Source organism: Amphiura filiformis, chromosome 5, assembly GCF_039555335.1.
Source record: "Amphiura filiformis chromosome 5, Afil_fr2py, whole genome shotgun sequence".
Lineage (NCBI taxonomy): Eukaryota > Metazoa > Echinodermata > Ophiuroidea > Amphilepidida > Amphiuridae > Amphiura > Amphiura filiformis.
Window position 1 is genome coordinate 10,653,507 of NC_092632.1, and position 17,810 is coordinate 10,671,316.

General features: G+C 34.9%; 1 protein-coding gene across 1 annotated transcript in view; it reads left to right on the forward strand.

Annotated features, from left to right (window-relative positions):
- The window catches only part of LOC140152607 (cyclin-dependent kinase-like 1), an 83,242-nt gene extending 69,472 nt beyond the window's left edge, over positions 1-13,770 (forward strand). The window contains 8 exon segments of the mRNA XM_072175021.1: positions 73-182; positions 184-223; positions 226-273; positions 2,748-2,830; positions 4,440-4,496; positions 5,264-5,410; positions 6,361-6,426; positions 8,326-13,770. Of these exon segments, the coding sequence (XP_072031122.1) occupies positions 73-182; positions 184-223; positions 226-273; positions 2,748-2,830; positions 4,440-4,496; positions 5,264-5,410; positions 6,361-6,426; positions 8,326-8,529 (755 nt within the window). The 3' untranslated portion in view covers positions 8,530-13,770.
- The last annotated feature ends 4,040 nt before the right edge of the window (positions 13,771-17,810 follow it).

Consider the following 17,810-nt stretch of genomic DNA (forward strand, 5'->3'; position numbering starts at 1 on the left):
AAGGATCATAGAAAAAAGTACATCAACTCAAAACTAACACTTTTGATTATCTTTTTCTTTCTTCATTGACAGCGGGTCCAGGTGATGATTACACAGACTATGTAGCAACAAGATGGTATAGGGCCCCTGAGCTGCTGGTAGGAGATACAAAATATGGCCCTCCAGTAGATGTGTGGGCTATAGGGGTGTGTGCTAGCAGAGCTAATCTGTGGGCAGGCTCTATGGCGGGAAGGTCTGATGTGGACCAGCTCTACCTCATTCGCAAAACGTTAGGTAAGTAGGAGATACGATCTGGCTACAAAAAGTTGGATTATATAACTGAAAGATATCAACATGTTATGGGGAAATAGGTATCCAGATTGAGATATATTTTCCCCTGCATTTTGGCATCTATTTGAATGACAAAAAGGTAAACTTTGTGACAAAGTTGGCAATTACTTACTTTCTAATACTGTCACACTGTTAATTTGCCAGTTTATAAGCTTGCCTTTTGTCAAATCCAAATCATGATTACACACCATTGCTGGATGCATCTTGCTTCCCGGCATGCAGTTGATCTCCATCAATGTTTGTTTATGATAAACACAATAGGTGTTAGGATTATCAAGCCCAGGCTATCATGTTATCAGTTCTCTCAGTATGCTGTATAAACCTCACCCGATTTAGGATTGCTGCCTCCGTTATGACATTAAGTGGACCTTTCCACCTCTCTATCTCATGTTTTCCTTCATTTATTTATTATCTTTACCCAGGGTATGCCCGAATCAGCTTATAGCTGTTCTAACCGGGGCCCTGCAATATACAATTAAGTTACAACAATATTAAAAGACACTCATATAAATTATAGTAATTATACATAAAATCACATTTAGATATACAAACAATTATGGCACGTAATTTCATATAATCATAGGTATATACAACTTTTAAAAACATCAAATCATGTGAATATGCAATCTACTTCAGATGGCTACTTTTATACATTGTCTTAAACGACTGAACATTAATAGCATTTCTAGTAGGCGGGTCAATATTATTCCACAACTTAACGCCACTATAGCTAAACGAAAATTTAAAAGACTCAATGTCAGTACCATGAACAATGGGTGGAAGAGCTAGCAAATCAGCTGCAGCTTGCCTCGTAACACGATCGTGATTGTCACGCACATAATTGAACATATTATTTAAATACTGAGGAGCAAGACCATTAAGACATTTATAAATCATTAGAGCTTTGAAATAATCATTACGATCTGATAGCCGTGACCACCTTAGCTCTTGAAACATATAATTAGATGGAGTGTAGTAATTAACACCCAAGATCACTCGCAAGCACATCGCTTTTGAATTACATCAAGTCTATGACAATCTTCTTTAAAACGACCATACCATGCTAAGCTACAATAATCAAAGTGAGGTTGAACCATACTTTTATAAAGAACATTTAAAGTATCAACATTAAGATATGTACACATTTCTAAGGCTAGGAACAGTTGCCAAGGGGTTACATACACCAACCTGCTAAGTCCATACCCTTTACCTCTAGAGTCTCTTGGGATAGAGTCCATAGGGTAGAGCATGCAAACTGGAACCCTTTGAAGAAAATGCAACCTTCATTCAAGGCCTGGCTGGTCACAGGATCCTAGCCTTATATTTCATTTGGTTGTACTGTAGAAATTTCCTCCTGGGAATTAATGGTCTTGCAACTAATTCCAACTATGGAATGTCTTGATGTTTCTTAAATAGCACAGGAAAAATGCTGAATTAACAGAACGCTGTTTCATGAATATATATTGCTTAGCATTATTGCCCTTTTGGAAGTCAAACAATACTTTTGAGGAAGCTGTAAATGTATATTTTTAACAATAGCAATAAATTCAAACAGAGATTAAGCTTACAAAACACATGGGCGATTCCATGGCAACTTCCATTACACTGATGTGCATGTTTTATTTTTAGCAGTCATTATTTTCTTTCCATGATGTACCAAATCTGCACTGAGTGTTTGGTCTTGATCACAAATAGAATTGCATTTTACTTATAGTGATTTTCTTAATTTTATTTTGAATTATTTAAAAACAAAGCTCTAAAGCTATTGTTAAAGGGAATTCCATTAGGGATTCAATCATGTTTCACCATTGTTTATCACCGTTTAACAATGATGTGTGGGCATCCTCTGCATGGTTTACTTTGTGAGGGCAGCTTTAGCTCCCAGAGAAAAGTAAACCATGCAGATGCATAGGACACAAGTTATTAAATGGTGATGAACAGTGGTGATTAAATTCCTTTCAACAAAAAAACCCACCAAAAACCAAAAAAACAAAAAACAAAACAAAAAAAAACAAACCCCAAAAACAAGCTAAAGATTGTCTAATTCACATGATTATTTCATGAGCAATGTCAGTTAGTTATTTGCCACTCAACAATATAACAACATTGATGATTTCTCTATTGATATCAGCAATAAAACTACAGAAAAAGGTAATAATGTTAAGTTGTTTCCTCCAAAAAAATGAATTCAACACGAAGTTCCAGGTATGATGAATTTTATGTGTTCATATGTAAGGTGGATGCATGCTTCCATTCACTTGCGTTTGCATATACGCTACTTTAAAAGTGCGGATTCATCATGAATAACAATGGTTGGCTCCTGTACAAATTTATACAGTACAACCTAACAGTGTTACCTTACATTTGAGACTCTTATCCTCTATATTCTTATTGCAATTCCCATTGTTATTTTTCAGGCGATTTAATTCCTAGGCACATAGAGATCTTCAGTAATAATCAGTTCTTCAAGGGACTTACAATACCAGAGCCAGACTTCCTGGTAAGTATTGCTTTTAAATTTAACATGAGTCGGCATGCTCAATTTCATCCCCAGCTTACAGCAGATTTTCTGGTAATTCAATATCAAGTCTTCAATATCCTATTCTGTTATCCTGCACTACTCATAATGCTATAATGCGAGACTTTTAAAAGGGCAACTGGATGGAATGAAATGTGCTGCAACTGAAAATACTTTCATTTATTTTGGGGCTATTTAAAAAAAAATGCCCTGTAATTTAACTTTTGGGGTGACTTTCAGGATTTCAGAGGCTAAATACCTATAATCCCCATTTACTTTAAGCCGCAAGCCTCAAAACAGTTTCCTTTCAGGGGTTATGCTCTGTTAAAATCGCCCCTGTAATCTATTTTGGTTTTCAAAGGCTGTTTTGGCATTTTGAGGGATAAATCACCCTCTATTTTGAGCCCTGGCAAGAAATGTTCATGAAATTTAGCTGTGTACCATAAACCTCTATTGAAAAGCTTTTTCTAATACTGGTATAATTATGCAACCTTGGAAATCCACTAATTTATCCTTTTCTCATTTTGCTATTTGGCTAACAATACATTACCCCATGTCATCTTTTCTTGTGAGCTATTTAAAGAAGTACCCTTATATATCTATTTGTGATTGAAGTACAATTTGTTTAGCAAATGAAGATGATTTGTGCAAGGATAAACATCCAAACTTGTTTTCCTCATTTTACCAGTCGGATTTCTGGCATTGGAACCATTGATTGGTACAGATACGATGTAGATAGATGACAGGGTCACGGTTGTCATGTATCATCAGTTATTGCCTATCATCATCAGTTAAAGTCAAATCAATATTATTGTTTCTATTCACTGATATCTAAAAATAGCAGCGGCTGAATATAGCTACGACATTCTTTTGACTAAAAATAGCCGTACTACCTTAAGATTACTGCAAGTGATCAGGATGAATTATTATTATTTTATCTCTTGCTGTTGTCTGTATTCAGGTGCCTTTTCTGTTTATTTGATTTTCTTAATGGATGCCAAAAAAGTAGTATTTGTGTGAGGCTGTAGCTTGTTGATTAATTTTTTGATGATAGCTGATGATTGCCACCATTTGATGATAGCTGAAATTTATTGGAATAATTGCATTGGAATTACTACAACACAATTTTCTTATGTATTTTTCTTATGCATTATGAAAATGTTAGATGAAATGGCATATTATTTTAATATAGTTGTTTACTGTGTATCCTACCTTAACTTCTTTTTCTTAAAAATAATCTTGATTGTGCCAACACATCTTATATTAATTTATTGGAACCTAAACCGTATCTAATCCTTGTTCTCTAATATATTTTCACATTACTGCATATAGGGTCGTATTCCATTTATTAAGATTCAACAAAGAAAGTAAAGTGAACAATAAACTACCGCAATAGATAATTTTACTTTTGATTCAAACTTTCAGAAAAAAAAACTTAATTTGAAAGGATGGACAATATTATCACAGAAATATGTGAAATGTGTTATGATGTGAATTTGCCTATGTGATAGTGCATTGAATGAATGGTTTTGTTGTAATTTTCTGTTTCTATAATGCCATATTTTGAATTGCTTTTGATTTCACTTTACAGGAACCACTGGAAATCAAGTACCCTAATATTAAACCAAACCAACTCAATGTACTTAAGGTGAGTAATACCTATTTATACAATGTAGGTTAAAATAAATGTGTAGCACTTGTTGAGAGGGAAATAGATTTAAAAAAATTGGAGTCAATAGTACATGTGTGTTGAGATGTTGATGCCTTTAATGCACAAACCTCGCAGGGAGGACTGTTTTGGACTCGGCAACATTCAGCATAATGCATTATTGTATCCAATTTCTCAAGCAACAAGAAATATGCATTTATTAACCTATTTCATACACGACAGAAGTTCTGCTATTTTTTATAACAAACAAATACTAAAAATGTTGGAAAATTTAAACAATATCAATGCATCTGTTGTCAAGAATCTTAAAGAAATATAATCAATCTTGCAAAATGCAAACGCACTACGCGTAGTATGCAGAAATGTGTGTGATTGCAATTATACAATATTTACGCACTAATGGCTTTTCTGATTGGCTATGTGGTTCTAAGAGTGTATGAAAATGATGTTGGTTGATAATAAAAATAGAGGGTATACAATATTAGAATTTCCCATAATAATGCAAAAAACCAAAAAAAACAACAACATTGGTAGGTACATATGTATGAATGGTTGTGGAATCAATCTAGAGACCTATCTCTCTGTCATCTTTGACCTGTGCCCCATCATGGCATCCATTTCAATTGTTAAACCGTTCTGGTTGGTTTATTGCATGGGCTCTATATTGAAATGTAATCAACCCATTAACTGTAGAATTTATATGTATGAGTAACTAAATCTTAATTGACTATTTGTTGCTTCTACAGGGGTGCCTAATGATGGATCCTGAGAAGCGACTAACATGCAAAGAACTCCTTGAACATCCATATTTTGATGACTACAAGGAGAAGAACGAGAAAGAAGTGAAACCAGAGAAGATGGTCAAAAGGCCTCGAGCCAAGGACAAAACAAGAGTGAGTATCAAATTAACATACATGTAGCACGTTTTGCAACATTCATTCAAAACACATAATTATGTAAATAGTTCACAGAGATCACTAAGCAAGAGATAGGAACAGGTTATCGAACCTGGGAATCAAGCCTTTGCGTTTGCTGCAGAAGATTGATGAGTAGGCTGATTAAGGTGATCACTTAGCATGGCTGTTCTCCTTGCAACCTGACTAAACAAAACATGACAAGAAGCAGGACCAATGCTGTCCAATGTGAAATTTTCAAGTTATGCTGTAGTCAAGACATTCTTGTTCTGTTCTTTCATACATTCTTTGAGCTATTCTATATTCCACACTGTCCATTACTCTCAGTTAATTACTAGTGCCGATCATTAGGGAATATAATTGCTCATACCATTTTCATGAATGTGTGCTCATTGTCATTGATCTACATTTCTACCAGCTTTGTCTTCTGTTTTAAGGTAGATTTCAATTCTGTTCCCATTCCAACTATGTATTACATGAGAAGTCAGTTTGTATCACTATCTCACATTTGTGTTTAAATTTTACCATTGGTATTTGTGCTCGAGATTTAATATTAAATTCTGTCATACTAACAAGTGCTTCAATCATGTTTAATCAAAACTATTGACATGTTTACAATAAAGCAGCACAGCATATTGCTACCAGCTGAGCCTCCTGCAAAGCCAACCCAAAGCCAGCCCAGTAGTATTGCACTATTGCAACTGACAGAAAATGTTGTCTTCATGTTTTGTTAATGTTGACCCATATTGTATTCTCCTATCATTATACCCCATGTCATATCATGCTATGATTGCAAAACTCCTCAAATATTGTGCTTTTCACAGGTTCTTATCTATTACTAACTTTTGTCATTTTTCAAAATGCTTCTCTCCTTCCTTTCTTTTTGTCATCATCATGCTGCCTTTGAAACTTATATTCAATTAAAACAGCAGCACCTACCCCACTTTATGCAGTGGGATAATGCATCAACTTATCAGTACAGAACACATGTAAAGGTAAAGTGTTTCAAACATGTCATCAATGCTGCCTTTCTTAATTTCTGCATCATGGTCTCTTTAATTGGTTAGATGATAGTTAGTAGTTGATGTTGTATATGCATTATTATTACAAGGATGTGATAGTACAGGTATGATTACTCTGCATGTTTAGTTAGGGAACAAACCCAACAGATTTATGAAGCACTATAAATGTAACTAATTTCCTTACTAAGCTGACACCCCTCCCTCATCTGCAACAAAACTGGAAGTAGATATTTTAATATGTTTTACACTCTTTCGCACAGGTTTTGTTTATAGGATTCAATGATCTTTGGGTTTTTTCGCCTGAATAAGATTAAGAAACAGCATGCTGCAATAGTAAAAGGATAATATTTGTAATGCTTCTGTTATCAGGGTTATCTTGGTAATATGCACCTCACATTTTTACATAAAACACCTTTTGAAATAATTCCAAATTTATTGAACAACTGAATCTGGTAATACTTGTGTGTGGGTGCATGCTTATTCGTGAGTGGGGGATATGTGATTGCATTTTTGTCTGCATTTGTTTACGCTGCCAAACGAGGACACAGACACCGATTCTTATCTATTAAATGAGGATGCACCTGCAATTCGGATGGAGGGGGGGGGGGACCATTCTCACTTTTTTATTTAGAGCTGCAATGGATTGTTGATAGCATAAAAATGCATTTCATGCAATGTACTCCATAGACAGCTATTAAGAAAGGTCTATGGTTCTTTGCAGTTTGACCAGGTGTGTTCATGGTTAGATAGTGACATTTTTTACCCAACTTGCATGTTTTAAAAGGAACATGCAAGGGTGTGGTGGTGTGTGCATGCATATTCACATGTGCGGTTATATGGATTTGCAGTTCCCAACAAGAAATTTAATTTTAATTTATGCCTCTTGATTTTGGATGAGAATATGCGTTGTGTGTTTTGTTTTCTTTTTATCAGCATTGTTATTGTTACATGACCGTTTGTCAAATACAAAACAATAACTCAACTGCTTGTTTATGTGGGTGTATATGTGTGTCATGCTTACATAAGGGTACAAGGCTATACTTTAATCAGTTGTAGAATTTAATTATAGTAAAACTCTTGTTATTTTATTTTATTAATTAACAAAGACGTGCCTAGGCTTGTTCTTGAATGTCAGCATGTCTAGATATTGGTAATTACAATAGATATGATAGACATGGTCATGTCTATCCTTGGGGCCTATGAGATACTTACTGTCTAAACCAGATATAATAACCTGATGCATGGGTTTTATGTAAATATTGCTAAATGCATGTGCTGAAGTTCTTGCTTAATGCTTGATGTACAATATAGTAGTAGATGTTACAATTTAGTAGTATTGCCTTTTATAATTTCCTGATATTTATTAGCTTATTAGCCTCAGATGTGCATGCTCAGCTTTGAATACTGATGGATCTTGTCACTGACAGATGATGGACCATCATTTTCATCTATGTTGCTTAATGTACACAAATGAATAGGTGTAACCTTGCTGAACTGTGATTCAAATAATGCATGTTTTTCTCCTGGGTATTTGATGGGATGCAATTAAGCCAAGTGAATTTTGTATAATTTGACCATTGTGTTTTTTTGAAAACTGAATTTTGTAGTTCACGATTTACGATGATTTTTGCGGCGGTGTAAACAATAAAATACAATAGAATGATTGAACTTTTTTTTGGGGGGAAGTAAATTGCAAAAAGTGGACATTTTAGTAATTTTGGGTTTTAACTGGGGCAAGAGTTCTGACTGGTGGAAAACTTGATGTTGTGTAGCATCACATTGTTATTATCGGATTTGTAAATGCTAACCCTGATATTCTTTTTGTGTGTTAGTATGTGTTAATAACAATTCCATATCTTTATTACATTACAGCAAAATCACTTTTCATTTGGTGGATTACCTCACCTTGCTCCCATGGCTGGCTCAACAGATTCTCCAGCGCCAGAATCTAAACAAGCAGGTGGTGGCAAAGGAGACCATAAACACAAACACAAAGCTGGCTATGAGAAGGCCGACTCGAAACACTTCTCTGATCATCATCTTCCAGACATCTCCAAATTCCCAGATCGCTTCTGAGAGCTGACAGGCCAGGGGGTGTGGACTCCGGTCATCAGGACTCCAGCGGTATCGGACTGGGGTGGTGGACCTCGCATTGGGGCACGTGCTGCAGCCATAGCTGCAACAACGACAGGGGCAGTAAGCCCTGGGGCCGAATCTCACATGACCTGGCCGCAGAAGCAACTGAAAATAAAACTGGACGCTATAAAGACTGATAAGTCTGTTGCGGCAGGGAATAATTTTACCAAACCCAGGAAGTTTAGTGTTGATACAACACCACTGCCAAAGTTGGATTCAAGTTCCTCCTTTGTCTTCAAGTGGCTTCACAAGAAGTAGTGCTTTTTTTTTTACTTTTGTTATTATTATGCATTTGTACCAGGTCTGGTATAATATTATATTTCCACACTGAAATTCATATGCACACTAATGTGCTTTGTATCAAAGAATAAAGGATCATGTTATGGACCACAAAATCAGTGTTTGATTGGATATATAGGTATGTTGTAAAGTGACTATGGGAACCACTATGTGGTTACTTCAACAAGTACTTGATTGAAAATATAAATTGGATGTGCATAAATGTTAACCAGTACAGCAATGAGCAGGTACTAGGTATGTCTCTGTCATTTACTTCTTTCTGCAAGTGAAACGGGTCTGATATGTAAAGTGAAGCAAGCAATCATAGTATCAAGCCCAACATTGTGTATTATTCAAAGAGCACTTACTCAAAATTGCCTTGTGAGTAACACAAGGTGTGTAACACTGTGGGAAATCCGCCATTTTGGTTTGTCGCTCATGTAGAGAAAATAGTCACAAAGGTTTGCGCCAAGTGCTTAGTGTGCATTGTGGCACAATGTATAAGTTTGCTGGCGCATAGTAAAATTATGTGGAGGTACTCAATTTGCCCTCCATGAGGGACACAGAAACATGTAGGAGTCACTACTCTTTGGTTCTACCTCCATAAGGCTGCGATCACATAGAGGTATACTCTATACCCTGGTCGAATGAGTGTATATCGTATAGCGAATACCTCTATGTGATTGCAGCCTAAGGGACACAGAAACATGGAGGAGTCGGTACTCTTTGGTTCTACCTCATTGGTATTAGATTTGGATCTGATTTCACGAAACTCCAGTGAGCTGCAGTTACCTCTTACTAACTTGCTCAAACTCTTTTTATTAAGCATAATTAACAGCAAGAACTTTATTTTGTAAATAAGACATAAAGAAAGAAATTAAAACACACATTGTTAATACACAATGCAGGGTTTGATACTCTTGATTATTGCTGATATCTGTGTAAGATGTTTATGTCATTGAAGTGCTATAGAAAGCTTGGTAAAGTATTGAATGTTTTGTTCATAGCAAAGGATAGGAAATGCAGACAAGGATACAAATGCCACAGAAAAAAGATAACCCATCAAGAATAATTGCTCTGGAATAGTTGCAATGTTATATTTTTGTGAATGACAAATCTGTAAATTGATCCTTACAATTTTTGTTGATCTATTTTGTAAGACAATGTTTAAAAAAAAAATGAAAAAAAATGTATGCAAAATGTTCTTCTCCCTTAAGATGTAGCAATGACTTAATGCAACCACCCACCATTTATTACAATAACAATATGAGTGTGCTTGATCATGAACATAGTCATTTTCCTATGTTTACTTTCATGTGGCACAAAATATGCAGTAGTACGCCATAGACACCAGTGTGAAGTAGGTAGAGGTAGGGGCATCAAAAAAGGCAAGAGTGCTAAAAGGCTGATACCACCTGCTATCTTCTGCTTATATAGCACACAAACTTATGGTAATTCCAAGTATATATCTTGATTGGATTGCAAATCTTTAATAAACCATTTCAAGAACAAAAGCCTTTGCAATTGAAACCCTGATGATCAATGCAGACATCTTCACTGCACAATTCAATGTGCACAGTGAAGATGTCTGCATCCACTAAACATCATGGGTTTCAATGGCAGCAAATCCGAAATAATCTATTGTGTATGATGGGATACATGTGTGGATCCCCAAGGTATTATGGGGCAGAGCATCAATTTTGAACCTGTATTACCGATTACTACCCATGCTAGAAATTTATGTGACTTAATTCTGATATAAAATTGGATCGGTTGAGCCCATATTTATTGGTCGAGCTATGAGTTTTAAAATATTGGACGAGACGTAGTCGAGTCCAATATTTTACAACTCATAGCGAGACCAATAAATATTGGGTGGAAAGCATCCAATTTTATCATTATTATGTTTTGGATCCAATATTATCACAACTTGGATCCATCAAAACATAATAATGAACAAAGTTGGTTTGGTGGTAATCTTACTCACTAGTATATACAAATAAAATATATAGCAGAAAGTAAAAAATTAAAAGGGATGATGTGTTTATACTTTTGATGTAGGTAGTCCTTATTGCTTTAATGACCAAGTAATGTTAAAGTAGACAGATGGTATCTAATAGCTGATGTTCATGGGCTACTGCATAGGTACCAGGGGTTATGTAAAACATGGTTCAAACACCTAGGAAGAATACACATGTAGTACTTCAGTAATTGGACACCCAAAAGAGATCTAGTCCAGTATACACTATTGAGAATGTAGACAGATCACAGATGAATACAAATATTAACTGTCCATGAGTGTGATGGTTGAAATATAATCACTTGGTAAAAGATGATTGTTCCATTCCACAAGCCAGAACAGCTAGTGGAATGGAACAATACATCTTTTACCAAGTGATTATATTTCAACCATTTTTTCATCAACATAACATGTTTTGCTATGACACACTTGACATTTTGGGGTCCCTGATGTTCATGGGCTACTACTGCATAGGTACCAGGGGTTATGTGCAGCATTGTTCAAAACCTAGGAAGAATATGGCTATGTATGTTCTAGTCCAGTGTACAATATAGGTTTAATAGTGAGAATGTTCAAAGTCCTTGTATGAGCAGCTGACACTCTGTCAATGGAACTAATATGTGTGTATATATGACAATCTAAGAATGTAGGGCTATACGTTGTATGTGTGTTTGTGAAACAGGTGATGTCAATGTGGATCGTTTTTGTATCATTTGGACCATTATTCTGTCTACTTTGTAATTACTACACTCTGCATGACTACATTGATCATTTTATTTCATAAAAAATTATTCAATTATGTTACAATGTTTACAAGATATTTGTTTTGGAAATAATAATCGTCTTAGTATTGTCATGGAAAACGAGGACAAAAGTGGTTAACATGAACTGCTGCATGAAGAACTGTGTTGTATTGATATGTCCAAATTCATTGTGTTACGTACCACTTAACATTATTTCAAATAGTAAACACCTTGGCTGTATTGTGGTAAATATGGCAGTGTTATTAATTTACGGGCCTTGATTTCAATTTGGAATGCAAACACCCTCGCACATACACATAAGAACTGCTAAATTGATATTCATGAATAAATAAATCTGTGCACTCGTACAGGATCAGAAGAACATGGATCCTTATTTTTATTCTTATCTATAATGATTGTGAACAAAATATCTTCATTTTGGAGCACTAAAAGGCTATCCCTGCGTACATATACCCCCACAAACACACATTCCTTTTGCACTTAAGTTGGATAAGTGAAATACATTGTTCACCTTGAAATAAACCAATATTCTTACAACTTATACCACCTGCACAAAGTTTCATGGTTACCACACTGCATAGAGGTGGCTATTTATTTATTCCCTAATTCTGGTTTATTCACATTTAATTTGAAGATTTTATTTATTTTTGTAAACATTCATCCAAATTGGTAGCATGCTGTTACAAGTAACATTCAAGGTGTCAAGATTCTGACAGCATTCTGTAGGCTGCCTATTGAGAACCGCTGGCATATCACAATGATTTGGTACCTGTCAATATTTGTGTTTTGTTTGTATCAACCCAAAAGAAAATGTTACAATACATTGAATGAAGTGAGTGTTCAATTTTGCCCATACAAAATGTTATTTGTTTCTTAACTACCCCTTAATTGACTTAACACAGAGTTAGACTATAATAGATAATTACTTGTGAAGAGCTAAAAACTAATGTGTATATTTTTAGATTCACATGATCAAGAGGCTATTACATGTAGTGACAGCCAATGAGAATACTTGTTGGATCAATTGTGTGATCTATATTATTGTAGTCTTTTCCAAGTCTTTGGATAAATACACTTATCTCATGGATATTGAATTCATACCTACATAGTGGTCTTGATTTTAATTTATATTATTATAGACTAATAATAAATCTTGTCATATTATAGTTAGGTGCCTTTATACATGTTGTTATATAAAGAAAAACCTATGAAATGTAACTATGTATGTTTATACAAACTTTATGATTACTAGCAGTGTTGTTTTCTTTTGTTTTATCAAAACTTGTAGAATAACCATTTTGTTTACATACATTGGCTTCAAATGATCAACAGACACTTTGTCATTGAGTCACTATGTGATTTCTATATTATGCTCACACTTCAGATGTATGATGTTATGGAAGACAAATTATCCAATGATCAATCAGACCATCTTAGCCCTGCTATTAATATATTTTGTCAGACTTCTGTTTATTACTGTGGTGCTTGAGTTGCTAAGATCAACAGTCAGTAGAATATGGGTATTACCTTCATGTGGTAGCATCACAGGGGGCATCCCCCACCATTTTTTCCTTTCCCCGCCTAATCAGGACAAAAATAATTTTAAAATAATTTAAAGAAATTGTCACTATTTTGGGTCACAATCGGCCAATTTTTGGAGAATTGTCGGATTTGTCAAAATTGTTTACTTTGCCCCCTATGCCCCATCCTGAAAAATATTCCTGGCACTGCCATTGCTCAGAATTAGAAATGATAAACTAAGTCAGTTTTTGGAATTTAGACACATAAACAATAAAATAGTGTATCTGAAGTAAAATTAACCATAACCCTCTGCCGCATGCCGGAAAATTTATTTACACATTTTGTCAGAATTTAGAACGGGTGCATTGAAAAAATAATTTTTAGAATGCTTTTACAGTTGTCACAAAAACTTACTGTATGGGTGCTTGCTTAATAATATCCCTTGGAAAACAAAATGGTTATTATCTTCTTACATAGCTCATTAGGCCTATACTTTTATTAACATTTTGAACTGATTGTGTCTATTGTCTTTTACTTTGTAGTGATGTTGCTATAGAGAACTTGAGAAAAGTGGAAATAAAATTTCATTCTTTAATACACCGTTCTGTTTATTCATTCTTTGTTATTGAGTGGAAATACTTGTCCACGGTAATTGGTCATAAAGGATGGCCAATGTTGAATTAAGAGAAGTAAAAACAAAAAGAACTTTACAAGATGAAAGTGTGTGACATATTTATGCATGCACAAGTGTCAAGTTTTAGGCATGCGAGATGATAAACACAGCGCACACACCGCAAATGTTTAATGATCATAATTCTGAGCATTAAGAACATTGCAATTAATATGAACAAACAGGATAAATATTGTTAGCTACAGTTTGATCCTTCACTTGTGCTTTCCGATGCTCGCACTGTACTCCGCGCACACTCCTGTTGATACTCCGCGATAGCGCACTGCGAGCACAGCGCACAGACAGACGGACACGCCGTGATTAGTATTATGATGTCAAATTTTTCATAATCGTACTCTTAAGGGCTGGGGTATGAATGTTTGGACAGTATTTATTTTGGGACATTGGAGCACATCAGACATATCGAATTGCATTCTGAATACGAAGAATGTCATTCTGATATCAAATAATTTTGATTTTTGAAATTGCAATTTAATACACATTTTATGGCAAATCATTAAAATTGATATTTTTGATATTTAACAGTACTTGAAGTAAACTTTATAAATCTGATGATTTATACTTAAAGTGTATGTAGGTGGGATGAAAAGCCGACGATCAATTGAAAATTTTGACCTTTCAGTATAGAAGATAGATTTTTTCCCAAAACACCCAAAAAAATGAGGTCTTTTTGGGAAAAAAATCCATATCTTCAATATGAAAGGTAAAAATTTTCAATTGACCGTCGGGTTTTCCTCCCTGCTACATACACTTTAAGAATATATCATTAGATTTATATAATTTACTTCGAGGACTGTTATATATATCAAAAATTTGAAAAATATCAAATTTTTATAATTTGTCATAAAATTTGTATTATATTATGATTTTCAAAAAATGAAAATTATTTGATATCAGAAAGACATGCTTCGTATTCAGAATGCAATTCGATAGGTCTGAGGTGCTCTCATGTCCCACAAAAAATACTGTCGAAACGCAATAAACGCTCATTTTAGATCCCTTAAGCATTTGATATTTTTATACTATCAAATGAAATGTCAGAGGCTGAAAAAAAGGTTTTTCCCCTGCAAGCAATCCAGAATTTTCCTCCAGTTTTACCAAATTTCCCTCCAGTATGACATATTTCCCTTATTATTGTATTTTATCATTTTTTGGTCAAAAACCAAAAAAATTTCCCAGCAATGAGCTTCTCGTATTGCCCACTTTTTCCCGCCTGGTGAAATTTATTGTTAGCCCATGCATGTAATTGCCACCCTCAGTGGCAGATCTAGGGGAAACAGAAAATTTTCAGGGATAAAATGGGGACAGCAAAGAGTAGTGTCCTTAAATTGCTAACAATAGGACACAAAATTAACAAATGCGGACGAAAATATGGCTTTGGCTCTCACACTAAAATCCTGGCTACGCTACTAGCCACCATTTTAAACTTGCCTAGTTTACTCAAACTATTGGCAATTTGGCATGTGTGCAAAACTCATCTGATGAGTGGAAAAGTTGATTATTGGCAGCTTTGGCATGCTCTAAAAATGTGTCGTCAAATGTGGATCATTATGACGCAGGCTATAATCAGTGGCGTAAATGTCTTTAATGATAATTGGGGGATGGAGGTTGGTGTACAATCTGTGAAGCAAAAGTATCATCTTTAACTCCTATGATTTCTTCGAACAAATTGCATACAAATTGTGAAATCTGCCATTTTAAAGCTAATATGGTCAAATTTGATGTCAAATTGGATACATGCAATGGTCAAATATGAGCTTAAATTTTGTCAGAAATGTAATGCATGGATCTTCATGACATTGGGAAGGGGGATGTTTGCACGGACCCCCCTGTCAAATATTGTGTGAGATTTATCCATGTGGCTTAACCGTATTCACAAATCAGATATATGGTTTATTATGAATATTATGCACACTGAAACATGCATCTGTAGCATTTGGTTCATTGGCTCTTGCATAAAACTTGCAGAACTACTTGAAGAGATGAAAATAAACCTGTTCAGTGATGAATTTATAGATAGACTCCTACATTACACAGAAGCTGAACAGATTTGCAGAGTTTGGTAGCCACAGACACAGCGGAAACCCAGCAGCAAGAAACTATGTTAGCACTTGGCAAGTTTCTTTTTCCCAGGAATGCCATGTCCTTGGCCTTGGCCACCAAGTCCTTGGCCTTGGACATGAGGTCCTCCATGAACACTGAATATAATTGACAGCCAGATTACTGATGCATGACCAAGTTCATTAGCAATAGCAACATGGTCGGTCAGAATCGAATTGGTCTTGCATGCATTTTACTAAATTGCTAGAATGACAGTTGTTTTCATTTTGCTACTGTAAAAAGTGCACAAGGTTCAAATTTGCTTTGATGGGAAGCCTGTATTCAAGTCATTGTGGAAAAAAAATTACTACACAAATTGGGAGTTGCCTCACAATATGCAAAATGGTTTAATTAAATGTGTGCGTAGGATCTCAAAAGATAGGAGGACCAGACTGTTTGAGTTCCAGACTGCTCAAAAATTGGTACAGACTCATTTCCATCAACTTGGTACATTTCCCCAGCTGAATGACAAAAGTGGCCCCCAGCCTGGCATTGCGCACACTACTATACTGCATTGCCTTATGCCAAAAGAGACACCTTTTACTTGCTTTTGCTCACATGTATGTTTATTTTGATGCACAATAAACCCCAGCTTCCACTGTCAGATTTAAGATGACACTGCATGATAAGGCCTAAAAAAAAGGGATTGCCCTTTCCAACTGACCCAACAATCTGAAAAATAGGTTTTTTTTTTTTCACATTTGAATTTTCATAATTTTTTATATTTAGCAGAAAATTTGCAAAAAATTTGTTTTGCCTGTTTGTAGTTCATATCGCACAACTCCAATATATTAAAAAACAAGCTGGGCAAACCTTATAAATTATAATCGCTTACCATCGTACTTTGTGGTAAACTTGCGTTTTTTAATCTGCCCCTGACTTTTAAAGGAGTATTTTGAGATCCTAGCATGTTCTTTTTATGACATTTTCCAGTAGATATCCACGAAAAAAAATTATTTCCAAAATTTCACTTGATTCCGATTTAAATCTTATGCATGATTATGTGTATTACACTGCTCCATAGGCCACTGTGTGTAATTTCGATCTGGTACACCAGAACATCTATAATAAATTACTGAGTTTGGCGCCTTTGTAAGGCTAAAAACTTCTACGTTTTACATTATTTCGGAAAACGGATTTTTGCGTTGCGTAGAGTAAAGTTGTCCGCACCCCAATAAAACGCCCAATTTTGTTTTTGTTTACGTTAAGGGGTCAAATTATGTTAATTAGTTTCAAAGGCACTAGCAAGCAACCTGCGAGCTAAGCACTGAGTAAAGGCCCGGTCACACTATGACGGACGATAAGCAACTAAAGGTGACGAACGTAAAAATCACAAAATGTTGACGGCAAAGCGGCGACAAAAAGAGGAAAACAAGATGCGGTGACGAGTGGGAACGACCTTTAGCGACAACACGACGGCAAGGGACGAAAGGCTGCGGCAGGAAACGGAGACTAGCGACCAAATCCGGACGTTGTCTGGGCTAATCTAAACTATTAATATCTATATCAATAATAATCACAAATATTAATATCGATATCAATAATAATCAAAAATATTACACATATCAATAATATTCAAAAATATTACACATATCAATAATAATCAAAACTATTAATATCTTTATCAATAATAATCAAAAATATTATCATCAATATCAATAATAATCAAAAATTACACATATCAATAATAATATAAAAAAAACAATATAAATAGGCCTATCAATAATAATCAAAAATAGTAAAATTAATATAAATAATAATCTAAACTTTTAATATCTATATCAATAATAATCAAAAATATTAACATCAATATCAATAATAATAAATTCAAAATTGCACCGCAGCT